The sequence below is a fragment of the Eptatretus burgeri genome, chromosome 10 (genome assembly GCF_056783735.1).
Source record: "Eptatretus burgeri isolate ZD-2024b chromosome 10, Ebu_testis_v1, whole genome shotgun sequence".
NCBI lineage: Eukaryota > Metazoa > Chordata > Myxini > Myxiniformes > Myxinidae > Eptatretus > Eptatretus burgeri.
The window spans coordinates 100,716,428-100,741,245 of record NC_140970.1 but is presented as its reverse complement, the minus strand read 5'-3'; the positions used below and the strand labels follow the sequence as shown (position 1 = coordinate 100,741,245).

The window sequence follows — 24,818 nt, the reverse complement described above, 5'->3', positions numbered from 1 at the left end:
CACTTGCAGGTTGCTTTGCTTTCACCCTTCTGTCCAGTTCATCCCAAACCAGCTCGATGGGGTTCAAGTCTGGAGACTGTGATGGCCATTCCATGATTTAAAGCTTACCGTCTTGTTCTTTTCTTCCCAGGTAGTTCTGACATCGCCTGCAGGTATGTTTTGTGTCGTTATCTTGCTGTAGGATGAACCCCTGACCAACTAGGCGTAGACCAGAAGGTATTGCATGGTGCTGTACAATGCTGTGGTAGCCCTTTTGGTTCAGGGTGCCAGTCACTCTGTGCATGTCGCTGACTCTGGATGCAGCAAAAGAGCCCCAGATCATCACGCTTCCTCCTCCATGTTTGACAGCTGGTGTCACACACTGAGGAACCATCCTTTCACCGACTCGGCGGCATACAAAAACCCTGCGTGATTAACCAAAGATTAAAAATTTTGATTCATCGGTCCATAAGACCTTCTTCCAGTTTTCAGTAGTCCACTGGTGGTGCTTCATGGCCCAGGCAAGCCTCATTTTCTTATTTTGCCATCTTAGCAATGGCTTTCCTACTGCCACTCGACCTGTCAAACCTGCAGCTTGAAGTCTTCTCTTCACAGTTGAAACTGAGACTTCCTTACTTCGACCAGTGATAAGCTGTACTTGAAGCTGCTGTCCTGTGAGCCGCCTATCACGCAAGCTGTTGACTCTCAGAAAGTTGTCTTCTGATTGTGTTGTGGCTTTGGGTCTGCCAGAACTCTTCCTGTCAGAGTTTCCTCCAGTTTCCAAGTGCCTTTTGACGGTGTAGGAAACTGTACTCACTGACACCTTGGCTTTTTTTGCAATTTCTCGAAAGGAAAGACCTACACTTTTAAGCGTTATAATGATCTGTCTGTCTTCCTTTGTTAATTGTCTTTTTCTCACCATTATGATAGCAATATATCACTTCCTGCAGTGCAATATTGTCCAAATAATGCTTCAGAGGGTGCAGCAACACAGTCTGTTCCAACCCTGCTTTTATACAGACAGAGTTTGTAACTAATCAACAAAAGTTGGGACACCTGGAGGAATTGTTTGCATCAACTTTCAAGGCTTAATTTTCTTCCATTGCTGCAGAATAGCTGCAGTTGCTAACCCATTACGTGTTCCCTGAAAAGGGCCTTTTTAACAACTCTGAAATTTACATTATTTTTCAGATTTTGGTCACCTAAACTTTGTTTTTTTAACCTCTGGCAGCTTACCGCTTAGCTTTGTACCATTTCAGGTTATTCACTGGACTTGAACTGCTTAAATTTCAGTAAAAACTGGGAAAATGGGGGTGTTCTAAAACTTTTGACCAGTAGTGTATGTAAATGCCATTCAACAGCTTGTGGTTGTATTGTTTTCGTTTCATCCAATAAATGCTTTTAAATCTTTCTTGTTGTCCAAGTGCACAAGATGTTGCTTCCTCCCATTGGAATCATTGCGATCGCTTCAGCCATTATTGTGCTCAGCTGTCTGCCAAAATTATTGAGAGAAAGTACAGTTTGGCGATCTTCCGACGTGGTATTTTAGCATCTTTCTCTCCCTTGTTAGTTCTGAAAATGCTCGAGAATAAAAGGTCTGCCTTTTAAAGGTGTACAGACACTCACTGGCAGCTTTTCAGTGTATAATTTTGTACACTTCGGATGGGGTGGCCATTGTTTTTCCCCAGTGCCATCTCTATGCATGGAGTACCACCCTACACCGTGATAACACTACTTCCCTTGCAAGGAACTCCAATGCAGGAGGAATTCATTAAGCCCATCAAGCATGTGTAATGCTTGCCAACCAATGGTGGTCTGTGCTCTATTATTTTTGAATGCTGAGCATCAAGCAAGGAAGCAGCACGGATCATATATGTCATTGGTACCACTCTGCTGGGGTTCAAACTGCCAAGCTCCACGTTCAAAGCAGACATGATAGCAATAACACCACTGAGGTTACGAAAAATGACTTTTGATTTTTTTTTTTTTTCAGTTAAACCAAGTTTTCATGATCGACGTTAAAGAGCAGATTTTGGGTCGCTGATGACTTCACGTGATTTGAAGGTTGTAAGCACATTAATAATCGTTGGGCAATTATTTTCTTACATTTGAAACTCAAAATATGCTAAAATTAACTTTTAAGTCAAAACTTTTGTCAGTGATCGAAAAACAGTCCGGAAGTTACCGAAGATGCTATGACGTCACGTTCTCCGAAAAATTCGTGAATATTCGGAAACAGCATGTAAACAATGGCAAGATGCGAATCAGAGAACGATTTCAGCGGCGATGAAATTGAGCGTTTTCATTCCGATTTGCCGAGGACGAGTCGGAGGATGATGGGAATTTATACTATGGAGTTTCTGGCCCTGAGCTATATAAATTTGAGACACTTGCAAGTGCAAGAAAACGGCCTGTTTGGTGTACAAGTGGCAGGACTGACTGTCAGCTCAGGGAGGAAGGAAACCTCCCGTGGAGCAGAAGGGCGAAAGCTCGCTTGATCTTGATTTTCAGTACGAATACAGACCGTGAAAGCGTGGCCTCATGATCCTTTTGACTTTTGGGGTTTTAATCAAGAGGTGTCAGAAAAGTTACCACAGGGATAACTGGCTTGAGGCGGCCAAGCGTCAAGAGCGACGTCGCTTTTTGATCCTTCGATATCGGCTCTTCCTATCATTGCGAAGCAGAATTTGCCAAGCGTTGGATTGTTCACCCACTAACAGTGAACGTGAGCTTGCAAGAATATGGTAAGTTTGGTGCAATTTGAGCTTTTATTCGTCGAGTTATGAATGTTTCAAGTTGAGGGCGCCTGGCGCGTATGGCCGCGGGCGCCTTGGCTAGATCTAGGCCGCTGCGCTTTTTCCACAAAAATGAGGTTTAAAAATCATTTTTCATCCCAATACAGGTTCTCATCACATGCCTGACTTGTTAAGCTGTCGGATTATGGAAAGATTGTTCGTGGATGGCTGAATATTACGGTTTTATGACTTTGACAAAATAATTTTAAATAATGCCGTGAATTCCTGTGGTGAAGAGATTTTTGCTTCGATCGATGTTGCGGGTTCGTTTTAAAGTCAATTCAAATTCTGTTTTCGGTTTTTTGCAGTCGCTTAGGATGCTTTACACTCGGTAGTTGTGAAGTTTGTAAAATTCCGATATTTTATAAGGTTTATGTTAGATGGCGCGCAGGGTCTTGGGCACCTTAACTAGATGTTAGGCCGCAGCGCTTTTTCCACAAAGATATTGTTTAAGAGTTTAAAAGGCAGGGAAAATTTGCCCGTTTTGTTTGTACAAATCTTATCCACTGCCAGCGAATGTTTGATTCCTTCGGGAATCGGTGGGAGCGACTACCCGTTTTCCAGCCATTTTCACAAAACATGACGACACACGTACGAGGCATGATGTACAAATATCCAAATAACTTTGTTCTACAATAATTAAAAATGAAAAAGGATAATATAGACAGTTGCAAGTTCAAACAAAGCGAAAGAACGGCCCACTCAACTGGACACTTCTTCAATGAAAGAGTGAGCTTCCACTTTGTTTTGGAGAATGTCCAAATAACTTTGTTCTACAATAATTAAAAATAAAAAAAGGATAACATAGACAGTTACAAGTTCAAATAAAGCGAAAGAACGGCCCACTCAACTGGACACTTCTTCAATGAAAGAGTGAGCTTCCACTTTGTTTTGGAGAATGTCCAAATAACTTTGTTCTACAATAATTAAAAATAAAAAAAGGATAACATAGACAGTTACAAGTTCAAATAAAGCGAAAGAACGGCCCACTCAACTGGACACTTCTTCAATGAAAGAGTGAGCTTCCACTTTGTTTTGGAGAATGTCCAAATAACTTTGTTCTACAATAATTAAAAATAAAAAAAGGATAATATAGACAGTTACAAGTTCAAATAAAGCAAAAGAACGGCCCACTCAACTGGACACTTCTTCAATGAAAGAGTGAGCTTCCACTTTGTTTTGGAGAACGTGACGTCACCATCCGTTTATGGCACGTGGCTGTGTTTATTTTTATTTTTTTTCAACAGCCTCGAGAAATAACAACTTCGGAGTTAAATTTCATTAATTTCCCCAATAGTTAGGCAACCACAATAGTTTGCATCGAACTATTTAATGCACATATAATCATATTGATTTATTTTCAGAACATGTTTGGTGACCCACAACCTGCTCTTTAAACATTTTGCAACTGTTGAATACAAACATGCAAATTAGAGATTAGTTTGCGAGTTCTCCATGATGTCGCTGACACACAAGGCAGAGAAAAAGCGTCGTCATTTCACTCGGTCTTGAGCTCTTGGCAGGTCTCTGCAACACGTGAGCCAAAATCCGGTGCAGCGATATTGAATGAAGCAGCAGTGTTTGCCCTGAGCACCATCTTCCTAACCTTTCCTCCAGTCCACTCTAGCAACTGCCTTCAAAGTCGAGAATTGGGATTCGGAGGACGGGTTTGACAGGTGTCCATCATCACCTGCAGGCTGTGAGGGAATCTGGCAAGCTCTTAGCTCTCACCAGTATGTTGCGATTTCTTGCATGGTTGCAACATTTAATTGATTTAACACTGATAATGCATGAGAGGCATCTGTTCAGAATGCCAGTCAAACCTTTCCTCTACGGCTCTGGTGCACTTGCATGCATTCACACCAAACAGCAAGACCGAGAGCACATTATTACCCCCAGGATTTTTGAGAGAAAAAAAAATAATGGGGGGGGATATTGTAATCGGCTCCGTCCGTCCGTCATGCTATTTCTTCTTAAACGGTTGGCGAGAAATGATGCACATGCAATCAACGCTGGGGGACGTGTGAAATACGTAACGATTTTTTGGGATTTGACTCCTGGTTCATGCCGCACGGGGGTGGGTGGGGATTTACGGTCACAGGGGTCAAAATAGGGGGGGGGATTTTAACTCAAATTTCTTTTGATATTGGATCATTCCTGGTGAAGCGTTTTCGCATCTTTCAACTTTTATCGAGCTGGGAAGCATGGGGATTTGCGACAGTGTGCGCCACTGACTTCGCTCTCATTATTTATTAAAATCCTCAATTTTATGTTGCAAGGCTCGACTTTGACATACGATAGAGTTTCTTAAAAGCCACGGTCACTTTCCCAATTCTGCATTTGCCATCAATGGGAGAATCTCACGATTCGCCAAAAATGCTTCTGCAAAGATATTCAATGCTAGTGACCAATTAAATTGCACGCCTGCCTTGCCAGATGCCGTCGATGTTTGTATCGATCGGCAAGAGTCTTGGTTTTGGATTTGCTGCCAATAAGGCTTTCCCTGATAACTCAGCAAGATGAGTCGATTTTACTTGCACGTCCTTAGAGTTTGAATTCAACACATTACGACAATCAGGAAAGTCCAGATCACTGAACATTTGGCCACGGACACGTAAAATGCCGGTGTGGATATTGGGTGTCATGAATGGTAACTGTTCTCTTCGAAATCCTGGATAAAAAGAGAGGCAAAGTTTCTCCTCCCAATTGCTAATAGCCTTTTAGCTAGCATGTCTTTATAAAGGTTGAACAAATGCAAACTTAGCCGCTTTATATCGTTTTTCCACAGCATACATCTCTGCTGATACTGCAGTGCAAACATTTAAGGAACATTCTCCAGCATCGAAAGGTTTTAGTGATGGCCGTCAATTACCCCCAACGTTGTTATGACCAGTTTTGATACCAGAACCCACGTGTTTGATTGAAAACATTTGCATGACGGAACGATGGACAGTGCAACTTCGCCGAAATTTGGAAAATAATGCACATCAATGCATGTGAAGAATATGAAGTGACAAAAAAATTGCAGCTTTGAGCAAGCTGGGGAATGTGACTTATGTACTTGCATGAAGATTAGCAGCGACATCTCAACAGGGCGTTACCAAGGAACACTCCCTAAAAAAAAATATGTAGACAAGGGAGAAGTGAGGAAGCTGTGGCGTGATGGAAGCAGCAGTCAGGCTAAACAGCTCCATTCAGCCCCATCCAGCATCTTAGAGAATGTAATGACCCTCAAGGTGAAGCAACTATTTTAACTCAATTCACAGAGTTATTCACAAATTCATATACATGATATAATACAATATTTTCGTTTAAAGCTTGAAGAACACAAATTCTAACTTTTGGCCAACAACAGCATCTCATTTAGGATGGTCTTTCAGTGATGACATTATCTGCAACCAAATAGGATAATAAATATATTCCAAGTTGAAAGTATTTTTTTTTAATTTTGTCAGTTACACGATGCAGGACGATAACAATGCATGTTTATGGGATTCAGGAAAAACTGAAATACCAGTCCTGCAGTGACATAAACTAAAGTGAACAGCGACGAGGAACACCAACAGCAAGGCAGATCAATATCTTAAAGGGGAGCAAGACACCTCCATAACCGAAGGAGGGGGCAAGACGCCCCAAGATCCGAAGGGGGGGTAAAAAACCCCAAGAGCCAAAGGGGGGGGGAAGCCCCAAGAGCCGAAGGGTGGGGCAAGTCACCCCAAGAGCTAAAGGGGGGGGCAAGACGCCCCCAGAGCCGAAGGGGGGCAAAGAAAGAAGAGGAGAAAAGAAGTTACATATTTCATGCGTCCCCCAACGTTGAACTTTCTCCTCAGAAGAGAATAAAGAAAGGATTGTAAAAAGGCCAACCAGCATGCCCCCGGGCCGTGTGGTGCAGTGCATAATGGCAGACAAAAGTGTGCACGTTAATTGGAGACAAACGTGAAATCTTTCCTGCATGTAAAGGTAAAATTATTGTGTTGATCAAAAATAAAAACAAAAACATTAAAAATTCTGAAACAATAATGCTTTTACCTCCATACATTTACAGTATGTGTAATCCATGTATGTGTATGTGCACACCAGCACGCATGCACACTGTGACCATTGCACATATACGTTTATGGATGGGTACAACAGTCAAAATGACTCGGGTAACACAGTGTGGTTGGCAGAAAGAACTCGCACAGTGGTGAGATCAATAGTTCTTCATCTTCTTCTTTTCATATGGAACAAGGCTGTGGGGTAGCATGCTTGGCTGAGAGGGCGGCTGTGCCATTGATGCAATATCCCTGTCGGTTAAGCCTTGAGGAAATGAATTTCGAATTGGGCCAAGGTGCCGGCGAAAGCTCACCTCCTCGTTACCAAGGACATTGTGAACCTTTATTGTCCACCAACTAGTGCAGGCAGAAGGGAAGCCCAGTTCAATGTCCACTGAGGGACGGCACAGACATTGACGATAATATTGTTAAATTTATACAGGACAAGATAGCATCAACATGATTTACAGACAGGGTGATGAATTGATGAATCACCCTGTCTGAATCACACTGGGGTGACACAGTTCATAGGTATGCCGAGATTCAAACCCAGCTTCGAGGCGAGTGTGCGTACCTCCAGGCCATCCCGCCAGCCAAGTACCCAAACAAAAAGCAATGCGAGATGAGTATATCAAGAGTGAACACCAAGCCTTGGTACGTAGTCATTTAATATCTTGTAGAGCGTCTTCATGCACAAATTTATGGCAGGTCAGAAGTGGGACTCTCGAAAATTCCTCAGATTGCGTTCCTCCACCCTCTCGTTTGTTTCACTACATTCCATACAGCTGCAGTGTGTGTGGAACTGTGCCAACAGTGATTCTGCGGAACACGAAGCAAGTGTGGTATCAAGATTTTCGCAGGGTAAAGCCACAGTGAAGGCCTATCCGTTGACATCCTCCGATACAGCTTGCAGAACATCTCCGCAGTCCAGACATTTTTATTTTTTTTTTTAAGATAAGCAAATCTTTTTGTTGTGTCGTCATATCCATGGTCGTCATGATTTACTGGAAGCTCCGAGTCAACTCCAATCGATCTGCACGTTCAGGAAGGTAACACGAGAGTAATTAATTAATTACCCCGCACACTCGAAGTGAAAAAGCGGGGTTAAACAATCGGTTCACGGTCAAGGAACAACTCGATTTAAATTAAATGTCACGCTTTGAACACGAATCAGAGCATGAATTGGAAAACAAAACCTGTAGTTTAGCTGTACTTTGGCTCTGAATTTGTCCTGATTGGGCATGCGCAGAGAGGAATGAGAATTTCTTACCCTGTCTGTCTGCCCGGCAGTCAAACAAAATTGAAAAATTATTCCAAACAGGAAACTTAACCGGGCGTAGTGGCGTGCATCTGTAATCCGGCTACTCGGAGGCTTGGGTTGGAGGATCGCTGGAGGACGGGTGCTCTGCTCTGCGCTGGGCCGTGCTACGAGAGGGTGTAGGGCAATCCGGAATCATGGCGAAACCCAATCCTTATCCCCGTGTCATAAGAGGCGACCAGGATTGCGTCAGGAAGGGCATCCGGCGTAAAACCTATGCCAAATCAGTATGCGGATCATAACGGATGATCCACTGTGGCGACCCCAAAAACGGGAGCAGCCGAAAGAAGAAGAAGAAGATTCCAAACAGGAAACTTACTGTTTTTAAGGATCACGAGTACGTGCCCGTAAAAAAAAAAAAAAATAATAATAATAATAATAATAATAATAATAATAATAAATAAATATTCAAACCGCGAGCAAGAAACAACAACCACACAGGCCGTTTCTTCGCTCTCGCGTGCCCGTACGTGCGTGGCCCGGAAGTTCGCATATTATTCGCAGTTACGATTATTCGCAATTTAGTTTTAATGCCCAAATATTCAATTAGCGCAAACGTATTTTGCCTTTTCGCAATGTCGTCGCAAGGAAAAACAAAAATAGAAGAGAAGAGAAAAAAAATTACTTCCTGGTTCGGAGCACACCAGCTCACTGATGTTTCCGAAATTTATGCACCGTCTATAATATGAAAACGATCATAACTTGGGGCATTGTGTTTATCTATAAATGCGCATAAGAAATTATTAGAATACACGAAGTCATCACTATCCGGAAGCCCGTACGTTGTAACCCGTAATGGGGAACGCGGCTTCGCTTCGCTTCCCCATCGGCCATGCCCACGCAACAACGCGTCTTGTCATTGGTTGGTAAATAAATGGCCATAACTTGGGAAGCACTTGTCCGATTAATATCAAACCTTAAAAAAGGCACATCCTCAGGTCACCAGCAATATACCTGGCAAGTTTCAATTAGATCGGACCAGTGGTTGTCGAGAAACAGCGGTCACACACACACACACACACACACACACACACACACACACACACACACACACACACACACACACACACACACACACACACACACACACCTGGAATTATAGATAGATGTCATGAAGGACACAAGCAACAGGCACGAAGAACTGCCGTAACGTGTTTAATATTGCGGTGTAATAGTTCACTGCGTCAACTGCGGTAAACTTCTGGAATTAATTCTTTAAATTTTTATACAACCTTGAAAAAAAAAATCTTCCTTTTATTTCAATTTATTTATATACTTGAACACTGTAGAACACAAATTGCCTTCTTGACGCTTCCAAAAACCTCCCGTTTTGCAGTACTTGGACGTGTTATACAAGGTGGTGTACAAGATAGCATCAATGGCGTTAAACTCCGGGATTTTTTTTCATACGACCTTTAAAATCATCATTTTATTTCGATTGAATGATGTATTTGAACACTCCGTGAGGGATGGGGTGTTCTACGAACTCTCTTATTGGAAAATGCTACACAGCACAAGCATGAGGTCCAACCAACACAAAAGGAGTCTTTTCAAGATAGGTGCAAGTTGAATTGGTCGTATCCGAATTGGTGAGTATTCAAATTATCCAATCAACTGTATAAGAGTGAAATTTAACATTGTAAATCAATCGATCTATAAAATCGAATTTCTTACACGGAACTTTTTAATTAAAAGCAAAATATCAAAGGGCTTCACAAAGAAGGAAGAGGTAAGATGAGTAAATTTGACAAAAAAAAGCAACCACGAAGAGATTAAAGTGACCATTTCGGCACGAATCTCAAGTTTTATAACATGGCAGAAACCATTTTTTATAATCACTTAAAATTAAGCTTTTAAAAGATTCTCGGAGAGAGCAAGTAACCAGGTGGGAGCTGATATTAAGTTCAACAAATGTAAACTTCCAATTTATTTTTGGAGGCTTGGACATCCAATTTACTTCGAAAAAGCTTCAAGTCAAACAGGTATTTTCACATGTTGAGCGAAAGGGCAGTGTGCGTGTGCTGGTTCCCAATGGCATTGAAAGAGCAATTTCCATCGAGCTTCAAAGCACTCCAAAGGCAACGATGGAAACAAAAGAATGAGATCATGCTCAGCAGTAGCAGGCAATCGATCAAAGCAGGCTGCTACGCCTCAGGAGGCATTGGAGCCAAAACAATGACATTGTCATGAACAAACGAGAGAGAGCTTCCGCAGGCTGGAACAACTTATGACAAAATAAAGTCTGAAACTCAAAAGCAAAAGGGGTTTCAAGTGAGATTTTGGACAATAAGCTGCCGAGACAAAAAAACAACTGCGATAAGGCAGAGTACACAGTATAGCATTGTTGAACTAGAAGGGCACTCGGTAGAGCACATACCTCCGCCATGTAATGCCTGATCCACGAGAACATATCGAGCCAAATACAATTTTGAAATATCATGCAATATATCCTTTTTGGCCCTATCTCTCAATGGTGAAGAATCACTTAAAACATTCTAGTAGTCGGATCCGGACCAGAATCTTTACCAAAATCTAATCAGTTCGTCCTTGTCACTCAGCTATCTTAAAAAAAACTAATGAGCACATAAATTAATAAAAGACAAACGATGGCAATGCCAATTATGAAAAGACATCACTCCCAAAATGAATGACAAGAATGACAAAAATAATGCAAAACATTAGCTGACGTTAAGCTCTCTCCAGTAGTATTGTTGATTATGCCCTCAGACTGCTCTTTGCTCCCACTATGATTATGTGTCTTCCTTTAACCAGACTGCCTCAAGGCCAAAAAATTATTTTTGCCATATTTGGGTACCGTAAGCCAAACCCAATTTCATATGTTGGCATAACAGCAAAATAAATATTTGAGAACTGATACACAAATAATTCAACATATGGTGTCATTATCAAAATAAGATAAACTAGAAGAACACTCGGTAGAGCGCATACCTCCGCCATGTAATGCCTGATCCACGAGAACATATCGAGCCAAATACAATTTTGAAATATCATGCAATATATCCTTTTTGGCCCTATCTCTCAATGGTGAAGAATCACTTAAAACATTCTAGTAGTCGGATCCAGACCAGAATCTTCACCAAAATCTAATCAGTTCGTCCTTGTCACTCAGCTATCTTAAAAAAAACTAATGAGCACATAAATTAATAAAAGACAAACGATGGCAATGCCAATTATGAAAAGACATCACTCCCAAAATGAATGACAAGAATGACAAAAATAATGCAAAACATTAGCTGACGTTAAGCTCTCTCCAGTAGTATTGTTGATTATGCCCTCAGACTGCTCTTTGCTACCACTATGATTATGTGTCTTCCTTTAACCAGACTGCCTCAAGGCCAAAAAATTATTTTTGCCATATTTGGGTACCGTAAGCCAAACCCAATTTCATATGTTGGCATAACAGCAAAATAAAAATTTGAGAACTGATACGCAAATAATTCAACATATGGTGTCATTATCAAAATAAGATAAACTAAAAGAACAGTCGGTGGAGTGCATACCTCCGCCATGTAATGCCTGATCCACGAGAACATATCGGGCCCATTGCATTTTTGAAATATCACGCTATACAGTACGATATCATTTTTGGCCCCATCTCTCAATGGTGAAGAATCACTTTTAAAAAATTAAATAATTCTCGTATCCAGATACGGATTCGGATCTTCACCAAAATCAAATCAATTCTTCCTTGTCACACAACCAACATGTCGACCAAGTTTCTTCCGAATCCGTCCACAACGTTTTGAGATATCGTGCTTTCTATCGGATTAGTCCGATCTCTCAATGGTGAAGAATCACTTTAAAACTTCTTGTACTCGGATCCGGATCCGCATCTTCACCAAAATCTAATCAGTTCGTCCTTGTCACACACCTAACCTGTCCACAAAATTTCATCCGGATCCGTCCACAACTTGGAGATATCCTGCAGACAAACAAACAAACAGACAAATGGACAGACAGGGGTGAAAACATAACCTCCTTCACCTTCGGTTCCAGAGGTAATAAATTTAAAAAACAACAATGGGAAAAAATATATACATATAAATAGAAAAAAAATACACTTTATTCGAATGCAGATCAATCTATATTGTCAGTTTTCTCTTTGGTGTATGTTGCCAAATAAAGTTTACAAAATAAAATAAAAAAACTAACTTTGTATTGAGACTCGCCACCAGATTGAGCAACACTCCAGCTGTCAAAGCAATGTCAAAGTTTGTCCTTTTGCATCCTTTTTTTTGTTTTGTTATAAAACACAATTCACGCACATGTGCAGGCAAGAGATATCAGACATCACACTACTTGACTTTAGACAAACACATCAGACCTTGGCGGAAAATGAGGTCATATGTCACTGGATGCTCGTGATTTCACTTCTGATGAAAGATTCATCTCTCAATATCACCCCCTGATCGGACGGAATTGTGATCCTCCAGACTTAATTCCCAGAGCATAATTACGAAAAATATATTTAAAAAAAAAATATGTGTATATATAATATATATGCACTCGGGGTCCAATCTACACCAAAGATGATCGTCAAAAGTAATAATCCAAATCAACAAAAAAACAAAATGCTGGAATGTTTTCAATGTGGAGCCGACCTACAATCACATCAGTGTACTTTGATCATCGGTTGTAAATCCCCATTTATGCGGGTTTCAGAATGTGGAACGGAGTCCTCCAATGACTCAAAATATCCACATTAATTTTAGTGAGGGATCACGGTTCATGGATCAATTTGTGAGGTTTTGTCGTTTTCATATCTTTGTTCCAAGGTTTTCCAGGATGGTCACTGAACCCACAGCCTCCAATTGCAGTTCATTTGTTGCAATTTTCACCGATGTAGTTTTTAAGATCTCATCAAAGCCGTTCTTCTGTATTAATCCCGTTGCTTCAATTGGAAATCTTCAGCTCCCTCGTGGTTTTGACTTCATTTTTCAGATCCTGATGGACTTGGTCACTTTTCTAATTTCCACATTATTTAGACCAATTGACATTAAATCCTTACTCTTCTCCAATGGCTTGATTTCCGATTAACAATTTCGATTCAGACCAGGTCACTCTCCCCTGGATATGCTGCTTCTGCTCTCCCAACAATGGATGGAGGTCCTCAATGCCAGCCATGAAATCAGAGCCATCTTCCGAGACATATCGCGTGCTTTTGATATGGTCTGGCACCCTGCCCTACTCAACAAACTCTCTTCCTATGGTATCCACCGCCATCTCCACTCATGGCTCGCAGACTTCCTCTCCTGTCGCAGCCAATGTTGGCCCTGATATTAATGGAGTTCTCTCATCCCTTCTTCCTGTCCAGGCTGGAGTTCTTCAAGGCAGCATTCTGGGCCCTGTTCTTTTTCTGGTTTTCATCAATGATCTGTCTGACTATGGAAAATCCAGAGTCAGAGAGATCATAGATTTATCACTTTGCTGATGACTCCACCCTCTGCCATACCATCTATTGTCCCTCAAATAAGCAAGCAGCAGCTTCTTCACTCACTGCAGATCTGGGTAAAATCACAAACTGGTCCAAAACATGGAACATGTCCCTTCAACCCTGACAAATCTCACACTCTCACCATGTCTCTCCGAAAGGACCATCTGGAAACCCCCGCACACCCTCCCCCCCCCCCAACTACTTTCTCAACAATCCTCTTGAAGTCCTTTCATTCAAGCTTTTGGGTCTCACCAGCTGTCATGATCTTTCCTGGGAAAGCCACATCTCCAAGCTGGCCTCCAAAGCCAGTCGCCGACTCGGCATCCTCCATCGTGCAAAGTCTTTCCTTGGCATACCTGAGCTCCTGACCACAATCAAAGCTTTTGTCCGCAGCCTGATGGAGTACTGCTCTGCTGGGCTGGTACACCACTGGGCTGGTGCTCCCGTCTCTCACCTTTCTCGGCTTCATGCTGTGGAAACCAAGGCATTTAGGATCATTGGTATCTCCCGCGATGAGGCCGAGTCTGAGGCAGGTCGGTGTTCTTTCTGTCTTCTACCATCTCATCTCCAGCCTTGACCCCCCCCCCTCACAGTTCTGTCTGAGATATGTCCCCCCCTCCCAGTTCTGTCTGAGATATGTCCCCCCCCCCCATAGTTCCACAGGGTGCTCAAGGTCCACCAGTAACCCCTGTCTGCGAAAACTACCAAAATCAAGAATCATTGCTCACCTTCACTCTTTCATTCCTCTTTTTTCCCCACCTTTGGAATGAACTCCCACACTCTCTTCAATCCCACTCTTCCGTCCAGGTCTTCAAAACAGCTGTTCACCACCACCTCTTATCTTCCCCCATCGAAAACCACGATCTTTTCTACCCCCGCTAATCCACCCCAAACCCACCTTCTACAAATTCCTGACTCTCCTTCCTTAAAGTCCCTGTTATGTAAGTACCTGAAAGTCCCTGTCGTATCCATTTTCTTTACCCATTGTACCCCACATCATCCCTCTCCATTCCACAGATCTCCTAATGTCTCTGTTCCCCACTGTTTTTTCCTTCCCTCTCCTGCCCCTCTTGTTGTGCATTTCTGTGTGTTAGCTCTCAAATGAGGCTCGACAGTGTATCCAAAAAAAAATTGTAGTCACTTTGTACCGATACCTGGATTAGCAACACCATCCTATCCTTTTTGTATCTGAGTACTATGTCCGGTTGCAATGTTTCGTTTGACGTTCATGCTTGATGGGACGGTCAGGTTGTACGTGCGCACCATGTCCTCGCTTCCAACGATCGCTTTTGGTTTGTGCTTCCATTCTTTCTCTGAAACTGGGAAATGAATGTTTTTGCAGATATGCCAGTAGATTATTTGACATACATTGTTGTGCCTTTGCGTGTGCAGCTATTCTGACATGACATTTCACATCCCAAAAGGAAGTGGCTCAATGCTTCGTTTCTACCTTGCAGAACCCACACTTGTCTGACTGACTAAATCGTGCCATATTCATAAAGCCATTGGTATAGGGTACTTGTTCTTGTGAATCTATAACGACTCGTTCTCCATCCCAATTCGGCGAAACTCTTCTGAGCCATTCCAATCTATCCGGATGTTTTATTTTTATTCTTCCTGCTCTTTTGTTGTTCTCCCAATTGCCGGTGTAGATTTGTTTGATACCGTCTTTCATGTTATACTTTTCCTTTGTCTTCTTTGCAATCATTGGGGCTGCATTTTTTTTTCTGCTTTGATTTTAAACGAGTGGCATATTCTATTCGCACCTGTTCTTTGGTAATTTTTGCAAGGTGAGTTAGAGATTGCTTTTCTGGCTCGTTCTATTTGTGTCGGTGTGGAAATTGGATTTGCTATTCTGTTCAGCTTTCTACGTACTCGGCCAATCCTACAGTTGTCGTTCTGTGCATTTGGTTGAGCTACACCGGCGTACCACCTCCTTCCTCCTCTCGGCAGGTACATGCTTAGGAAGCATTTATTTTTATGGCATATAGTGAGGAGTTTCCTCGTTTTGGTATCTAGCTTGTTGATTTTCAATTGTGGCCAGTTTACTATTCCCCAACAGTATTGGAATACTGATAGAGTTGGTTTGTGGCGTTGATATTATTTAATCGGGGTGAGATAGGTTTTCAGGATCATTCTTGTTCTCCACAGGTATTCTTTGGCAATTGTTTGACATATTTGGTGGTCCTCGTCTTCCCTTAAGTATTTGTGTGATGCTTCGTTTTCTCGCTCCTGTGTTGTTCTTAGGTAGATATTTACGCAAAGTTTTTTTTTTTTTTTTTTTTTGCTTTACTGACTACGAATGTGCAATTGGCACATTTACCGCGGCCAAACTCCATTTGAATGTCCTCAGAGTACCGTTTTACTGGTTTTAGTTCTGCCAATTTTTCGTCGTTCAGAGTGAAAAGCTCAAAATCATCCATATACGGTAGGTGTCAACTGTTTCTTTGGAGATTCTTCTTTTGGATGTGTATCTTTGTCCTTGCTCATCAATCAAGTTGCTCAGTGGGTCAAGGGCCAGGCAAAACAGTAGGGTGTAAAGGCTGCCACCCTGGAAGATCCGGTGTCTTTCCATCACTCATGGTATTTTGATCTTTCCTTCCGAGTGCTGTCATATCAATGTGGTATGCCAGTGCTCCATTGCTTTCTCAATCAATTTAATTATCTGGGGATTGAACATGTGTAATTGATTGCAAGCTTCTTACCATCCACGAATGTAGGACACTAGGAAAAGCTCTTTTCAATAGTTTATGGTTCAGTAACATCCTTTCTACTCTGCCTATAGATCTCCTTGTTGGTCAATAATTTCTGTGACGATTCCTGTTCAACATTTGTATATTGTTGGTAGACATGTTGTTGGCCTATATTTGTGAGGCAGTTGGGTTTCTTCAGATTTTAGGATTAAGAAGGTGCTACCTTCTGTGAGCCACTCATCCATTGCCTTTTCCTCTTGGATAAGTTTGTTAAAAAGCTCGAGCGTAGTGATTGTGGAAAGCATCTAGTTGCTTTGTGAAAGCATCAAGATTGTGGAAAGGATCCAGATACGAGAATATTTTAAGGGATTCATCACCATTGAGAGATTGGGCCAAAATGACATATAGCATGATATCTCAAATAGTTGTGGACGGATTCGGACGAAACTAGGTGGATGAGTTGGGTAGGTAACAAGACCAAGGGGATTCGATTTTGGATAATGTCCGAATGCAGATCGAAACTATCTGTGGGATACCGAAGGTAAACTGTTCAGTCCAGCAGAGGTATACGTGCTACCAAATGCCGTTCTAGTTATCTCCACCCACCGAAGGTGGATGGAGGTAATGTTTTCACCCCTGTCTGTTTGTCTATTACTTTCAAAATCGAAGATTCACAAGTGCATTGGTTGGTCTGGTCTACGATTCTGTCTGTACGTTAATAGCCCACAGGTCACAATTTCAAATCTATCTTCAGGTAACTTCAGAAAATGGCAGAGTTGGTCAAAGGCAAGAAGCCTCTTGATTTTGAAGTCAAAAGGTCAACATAGGCCAAAGGTCAATAAATGCAAAACTTCAAAAAATCAATTTTCATCCAATTGGATATCACCTGAAATTTGACTTGAAATTTGAACAGGATTTGCATATCAGGTCACTGAATTCAACGCCCAATTATTTGAGATTGAAAGGTCAAAAGGTCAACATGGGCCAGATTTCTAAAACGAGCTTTACCCCCACATAACATATGCGGCCTCGTGTTTTGAAACATGGTTATTCAAAGAGTTCACTGTAAACACAATTAACAATCTCGTTCTTCTCAGATACATCAATTAATGAGTCCAATGATCAAAATCTTGAGAGAACCTTCGACGGTTCCTCAGAGTTCTCTCATATGATTCAGCCATGTTTACACTTCGGGTATTATAGCGGGCGGAGTCGTGGGTGGCATAGCGTTCTCGTTGAAAATGAAATAATTTTGCCGTAAATAAAATAAAAAACACAACATATTTGTATCACATGGAATGAGAGGTATGCACAGTACGAGAACAGTAACTGAGGTTCAATCCCTCTATTACACAGGTCTCTATGATGCGTCTTTGTTGACGCAGGCAGAAACATACCGAAGGCTTTTATGTGGAGAGAGAGATCGATCCTCGATTTCCATCTGACTAATAAAGTTGGAAATTTGAAGAGGATTAATATTTCAGGTCACTGAATTCAACCACCAATTATTTTGGAGGTCTACAAAGGTCAATGTCGGCCGGATTTCTAGAATTGTCAGTTTTCGTCCGATTCACTTGAAATTTGAAGAGGAGTTACATATTTGGTCATTGAATTCAACCACCAATTATTTTTTAGGTCAAATTTGGTTTATCGATTTTGCAAGTAACGTACTCTGCACGCGGTCTTCTTCTTGTCTTTATTGTTGAGTGTAGGATCTCTCAAAAAGTTGTGCATGGATCCAGATGAAATTTTGTGGACAGGATGGGTGTGTGACAAGGACGAACCGATTAGATTTTGGTGAAGATCCAGCTCCAGATCTGGCTACTAGAAATTTTTTAAGTGATTCTTCACCAATGAGGGATAGTGCTAAACCAATACTGCATACAGCACGATATCTGAAGAAGTTGTGGACAGATTCGGATGAAACTTTGTGGATATGGTTGGTGTGTGGCAAGGACGAATCGATTTGATTTTGGTGAAGATTCGAATCCGGATCCGAATTCAAGAATTATTAAATTTTTAAAGTGATTCTTCGCCATTCGCCAAAAACGATATTGTACTGTACAGCAATGGTTCTCAACCTGGGGGTCGTGACCCCCTAAATTGTTTTTGGGGGTCGCGGGAAGGTTGTCAAAACAAATAAACAAACAAATATATTGTTACGAATTTGGTAATTCGATTGCACACAACATTCAGGTTCCTTTCGTGAGTTTAGCCAGTCATGTCGATAAGTGCTTGTTCCCCAGATAGCTCACCTTCCATTGTTTAGTGGGCCGAAATCGATTAGATGCGCTGATTTAATTTAATAGTTAGGGAGCGATCCCAACACAATGGAGATGCCCCTCCCCCTCTTCTGCGAAGAGGAAGAAGAGCCCTCTTTCTTTATTTTCTTTCTTTTGGGGGGGGGGGGGAGGGTCGCGGCTACAAAAGGTTGAGAACCACTGCTGTACAGCATGATATTTCAAAAAATGTATGGGGCCGATCTGTTCTCGTGGATCATGCATTACGTGGATATACTGAGGTACGAGTTCTACCGAGTGACCTTCTCGTTTTTAATACTTTGCTATGATGTGAAATCAAGTCAATGGTTTGGTTATTTTTTGAACATTCTCTTGGATCCCCTTTCTTTGGCAATGGTATACATAGACTGCTTCCACCTTTTAGACCATACAATCCTGCTCCACATCAGTGTACAGGTCGCTGTTAAGATTCTCACAAACTCCTCTCAAACTTTCTTGAAGAGCTCTATTGGAACTTCATTGGCACCTGGGACTTTTCCATTTGTCGGCTCGTTCAAGTCTCTACGTAACTCACATTCTATCACGATTCGTTCTCGTCATATTCTCTTCTTTCTTCGAAGGTTGCCGTCATGTTGTTACGAATCTGGAAGCCTTGTGCACACAGACAGACAGCAGTCCCAAAGCTTAGTTATTTCGATAAGCATGTGTTTATAGTTGGAGTCCCCTATCTGTGTCTAATGAGAATTACATGTCTGCGCTGCGAATTACTTTTTTAGTCAGGGTTTTTGCAATAAATATCGAGCCTCCAGCCAACCGAAACCATGACTCCTTCACTTCGCACATCACGCCATTACACACACGTGTCCAGCCACGTACGTGGGCGGAGATTTCCATCGCCTCAGATCGGGACTCCGCCCAGAAAGGCAGGGGCGTGCCCCTTGTCCAATCACGCACAGAGGGCGACTTTCCCACGACACCCCGGACAATGAGGGTGGAGATCGCCTCAGATGGCAATTTTCTCACCCCGGACAAGAAAGATATAAAGGAACAGCAGGCTGGAGAGGTTGGTCGTCTTGGTGCTGGCTGGTTCGTCTGGTCCTGGGTCATTGTCGTCTCTGATCTTCTCCTTGGTCTTGGTTGATTGGTGTGTGGCCGGTTGGAGAGCGCGGTACCTGGTGCTTGGAGCGGCATCGTGTTGCGGGTTCGAGTACCGCCGAGTCGGATCGTCGAAGACCACACGAGGTGGACAGGTCCAAGCACAGGCTCTGGTCTCCAGCTCACCTTTCCTCGAGCTGGAAGCCTTCAATAAAGACCGACGGGGTCCATTTCTTTGGGTGTGTGTCAATGTGTGGGCCCGTCTTCAAGTAGGATTGATTAAGTGCTTTCTTTTGCTCATTGTACATTACATTTCTTATTCGGAAACTCTGCTCTTTGTGTGTTCACCTCCGCAATTATTGTAAATAAATTCCCCTCTTGTTAAACGTACCAGCTCGTTCTTTGCCGTAGTTGTACATTTGGACCGACGGGCCTCGGTAACCATCCGCCCGGGTTACTCACGGTTTGAGCACGGTGACTGCTCGTTCCGCTCGAGGCCTGCCGAGGGTGTGAATTCCCGGTAAGCTTTGCCGCGTGGGTACTTAGGTATATTGAAGTTGGCAATTAACACTACTCTACGCAGTCAAATTATTGGCGATTCATGGTCCTGTAAGGGACCCATACCTTCGGATTTATCCGAAGGTCACGACCTAAATTCCGGTGTGTTCGGTGGAGCCGACTCTACTGCTCCCTCTAGCAGTCGCGCTCACCACCGATACCCGGCCCCACAACAATATTGCGATCTCATTTGTGTAGAGATCCGGCGTCGTCCTTCCATACTTCTTTCACCTGTGTTTCTTATATCAGATAGTTTCCTCTTCAACTCTGAAGGACTCCAATCATGGACCTACACTTTCCTGTGATCTGTCTGATCTTTATGAAAGGATCTCATTTTTTTTTCCCCGCTTGTCACTTTCTATCCCAATGGAATATTTATTTATTTATTTCTCTTTCTGAACTTGCAGTTGGAAGTCGGCTTTCAGCCGCTTAATGTCCTCTCTTGATTCGCACAAAGTTGGTTTCCATCGCTCTTCTTCTGTCTACAATCGTTGTTGCCTCTTCTGACAGCTGTTTGGCCTCCTTTTTTCTGCTTGCCTTTGGGATGTTGTTTTGGACCTGTTATTTTACCAAATCTTCAAACTCTTGACAATTAGTCTGGCACTATGTCAACCAAGTCCAGTTCTGCAAAAACTGGATTTATTAGTTTGTTTTTTTTAACCTTTATTGCATAATGTTCCGATACGTTTTCAAGGTCGTATCTGGTCAGAGTTTTTGATTTTTTTTTTTTTTTTCTTCTTCACCTTTCTCAGTTTGGCTCGTGGTTTTGCCACAAGGTGTTCATGATCTGTCCCACAGTTTGCACGTGGAAGATTGCACAGAGCTTCACCATCTAGTGTTCATCACAATGTGGTCAATCTAATTTGCGATGTTGCCCATCAGGAGAAGCCCGTGTGCACAGTCAAACCATGCCTACGAGACAAAAAAAAAAAAAAAAAAAAAAAAAAAACACAAAATTCATCAAGCATTGCAACACTGCCGTTGAAAGAAAATACGAGCGGTTTGTTTCGCCCTTTGCTAATATGACGACAATGTCGCTTGGTTAAACCACGCATGTGTGATCACTTCCCGACTCCGAATTTCACAACTACAAATAGTAATGGATGTGACAATAGCTCCCTCTGCCTCCCCCGCCTCCCATCCCTCTCCCATGCACAACTTGTTCCCCGTCGGGCATTGCGGTGCACATGATGCATTCGATGGCACTTGCATCACACGCACGACATCACAGACTGCAAAGTGTGCAGTCGATGGCACATGCCAGCATCAGGTACAAGGTGCAAGGACAATAAAGATAATAAAATGCTGAAGCAGTTTCTGAAGTTTGCCCGTCTTGCACTTTGATCCGAGCACATCGCTGGTAATGCCCAGTTTCCAGGGTCATAGCTTATAAACAGCGTCGGTTCGGCCACCACTGGCGAACGTCCTTGCAATTAATGGAAAGTACACCGAGGTCTCCCAATTGGAATATATTACAAGCAGTCCATCCTGGGTCCTGTGGATGAAAACTTATCGTAAACAAAAACACAGACCAGTGGTCTTAAACATTCCTTTTCTCCAGCGATGAAATTGCTGCATGGTTTGTAACACAGCAACTTCAGGAAGAACAGCGATTGGAAAGAAAGAGGTTGATGGAAAATGAAGGAGTGTGGATGAGTGGAATCGATGGTTCAGCTGGCAAGTTACAGTTCAGTACAAAAAGTGTAGTTCACCCCGTCGTGAACAATCATCTCACACCACAGTACGCGGAGACTAAATAGCGAGCAGCGAATGAAAGCACAATGTCGGTAGATAGGTTTTTGCAAACGCACGAAATGCCAAACATGATTCGGAGAAAGGCCGAGTTGACCGTCCGACGTCAGGTCCACACATCTTTGCTGTCCCAAAAGACAATCGCCACAATTTACATCAGCAACCACAACTGCCGTCCAGGCTGTAGACACCCTCCCAGCAGCAAAATAACCCACAAATTATCGTCTCTTCGACAAATTCTCAAGGCTGGCAAGAAAGCTAAAAAAAAAAAAAAGTCCAGCATGCATTCAAATGTTGAGCCAGCTTAAACCGGTATCCTGGTGTTTCGCTTTCAGGGCGACGCAAAAACGTGCGTGCCGTCCATGGGGTTTGACGTGAAGCCCGTGGTGTTTGGCGTGACTTTCGGGGTTTGGCACATCTGCCAGCATCGCTTGGCGACAGACGTTAGACCCAACGCCTAGTGCCTTTCTGGAAGAGTTTGGGAGTCATCGCCGACGCCCGAAATAAATTACGAATTGCCGACCCGATTGACTGCTGGGAGAGCAATGGCAAGCAAGAGACAGCTTCAGCAGCACCGACGTTGCGTGAAGAGCGTGCATGGTACGTTGACGATGATGAAGCCACGGAAAGCCCAATTGCCTTCTCAACTTCAGCAAACTTATTGACGCAGTCCACAGTGGTATGAAACTCCACAAGTCAGGTTCGCTCACCTGAACCGGGCATGAAGGGGCATCGTGTCCATCGGCAGAGTTCAGCGAGTCACGTGATGCGTGCCACGCCAAGATTTGGGTTGTTGTTTTTACTCGAAGAAAAAGTGTCATTAATTATCAACTGCAATTCACCTTCATTGCCATTGCACAAGTATCGACGCAGTTGGGAAAAAAAAAAAAAAAAAAAAATAAAAAAAAGCACACGTACGTACATTTACACAATGGACTCAAACTTCCCGGCGGAACAAAAACCATCAAACTTTCCAGCAGGGAAGGCAACGCGCAAGGTACGAGGCTCACCTTGCCGTCTTGGAAGCACAGCAACGCATGGTTCCGGGACAGGACCTTGCAATCGAAGGTGACGTTGTTGGGGCTGGGTCGACACCGAGCAACCGAGCGCCCGATCTTTGCCGGTTCATCCAGAGGGACCTGTCGCTCTTGGAAAGGGTGCGAGTTGGCGCGACAGGTGAACACGGCGAGAGGGGCCGGCATGATGGGGACAACGAGCCGTCAGCAACCCTTTGGCATCGGGCCGTGATAATGTGGACGAGAGAAATAATTACTTAATAACCGACGATGAGAAATACGAGGACACGGAATTGAGATGCGGGAGGATAATTCGGACGGCCAGGTGAAGCAGAAATAGGACGAAGAAGAAGGAGGAGGAGGAAGTAGGAGAAGAAGAGAAGAAAGAGAAGAAAGAGAAGAAAGAGAAGAAAGAGGACAAAGAAGAAGAGGAGGAAGAAGAAGAGGAAGAAAAGAGAAGAGGAAGGACAAAGAAGAAGAGGAAGAAGAAGAGAAAGAGAAGAAAGAGAAAAGAAGGAAAAAGAAGAGGAAGAAGAAGAAGAGGAAGAAGAAGAAGAGGAAGAAGAAGAAGAGGAAGAAGAAGAAGAGGAAGAAGAAGAAGAGGAAGAAGAAGAAGAGGAAGAAGAAGAAGAGGAAGAAGAAGAAGAGAGAGAAGAAGAAGAGAAAGAAGAGGAAGAAGAGGAAGAAGAAGAAGAGGAAGAAGAAGAAGAGGAAGAAGAAGAAGAGAAAGAAGAGGAAGAAGAGGAAGAAGAGGAGGAAGAAGCGATCAAGATTAGAAGATTCTGAGGAAATCGATGAGACACAACGAAAGGTGTGTTTGTCCTCAGGAGACTTTTCCAGCAAACAGAAAAAAAAGAATAAAATATAAATATATATAAATATATATATATATTTAGAAGAGAAAAGTCACAACGAAGCGATCCCAGAACTTCAGAAAGACACCCCCGGCGCGGTTACCAGGGATATTCCTCGCATCGTCCGACAACAGGTGGTTGCGAATCAAGACCCGGCACAGGGAGCCCACATGACGTGACAGAAAGACTTACACACATGTTACACACAGACAACGTGTACAAGGCCCGAGACGCGCGGTAAGAACGCCGAACCACGCGGACCCAGAGGGAAGAGACGCCCGCGGTCGCTCGGGAGTCTCCGACGAATCGCCGGGTGATCACCTGACGCTCAGATCACACAAGGCGGACTTGCTGCTGCCCAATGTCTCCCTGTCAGACGGAAACGCGGGACGCGATGGGCCGCTCATCCACCGTCGCCAATTAAGCTGCGTCTCATCTTTTTCCTTTTCGCCCTCTCCTGTACTTTCCCGCTTCCCGTTCGCTTTCCTCGCCGTTTCACGACTCCCACTTCCTAAGCATTCACAACGCCGCCGCCATGTCAGAATCCCAAACAGTCAGGGGAGGGAAGGGGGGGAAAAAAAATTCTTCCTCTCCCAATAACAACATTTACATTATCAACATTCATTTAATATGAAAACTCCGGAGCTCAACGTCAATTTGAATAATATGTATAAAATTGATTACTATCGCCGAAACATTGAGGAAAAATACAGACGTGCAATAAAGGGGTGAACACCGGCCAAGCGTAGAAGTATCGCTAGTATACACCTCGACGCTTCCTATTTCACTCTCGCTAGCTATATCGATATAACTCGACAAAACGAGAGCGATTAAACGAAAGAGGAACTAACACAACCAAAATCCATCCATTTATAACCTTTTCAGATATCCTGATTACAGATAGACAGTGACGTCATCTCAGTCTATCTTTGATGGTGGAGGTAAAATTGGAAGAAAAAATAAATAAATTCGGAAAAATAAATACTTTTTATGTGAATATGCTGATTCCCGTCGCCTATAAACTCGCGG

General features: G+C 42.9%; 1 protein-coding gene across 1 annotated transcript in view; it reads right to left on the bottom strand.

Moving 5' to 3' along the window:
• LOC147019288 (uncharacterized) overlaps positions 1-23,567 on the bottom strand; it is a 189,840-nt gene extending 166,273 nt beyond the window's left edge. Inside the window, exon 1 of the mRNA XM_085900126.1 lies at positions 22,930-23,567. Within this exon, the coding sequence (XP_085756252.1) occupies positions 22,930-23,121 (192 nt within the window). The 5' untranslated portion in view covers positions 23,122-23,567. The remainder of the gene's footprint in view (positions 1-22,929) is intronic.
• Between the last annotated feature and the right edge of the window lie 1,251 nt (positions 23,568-24,818).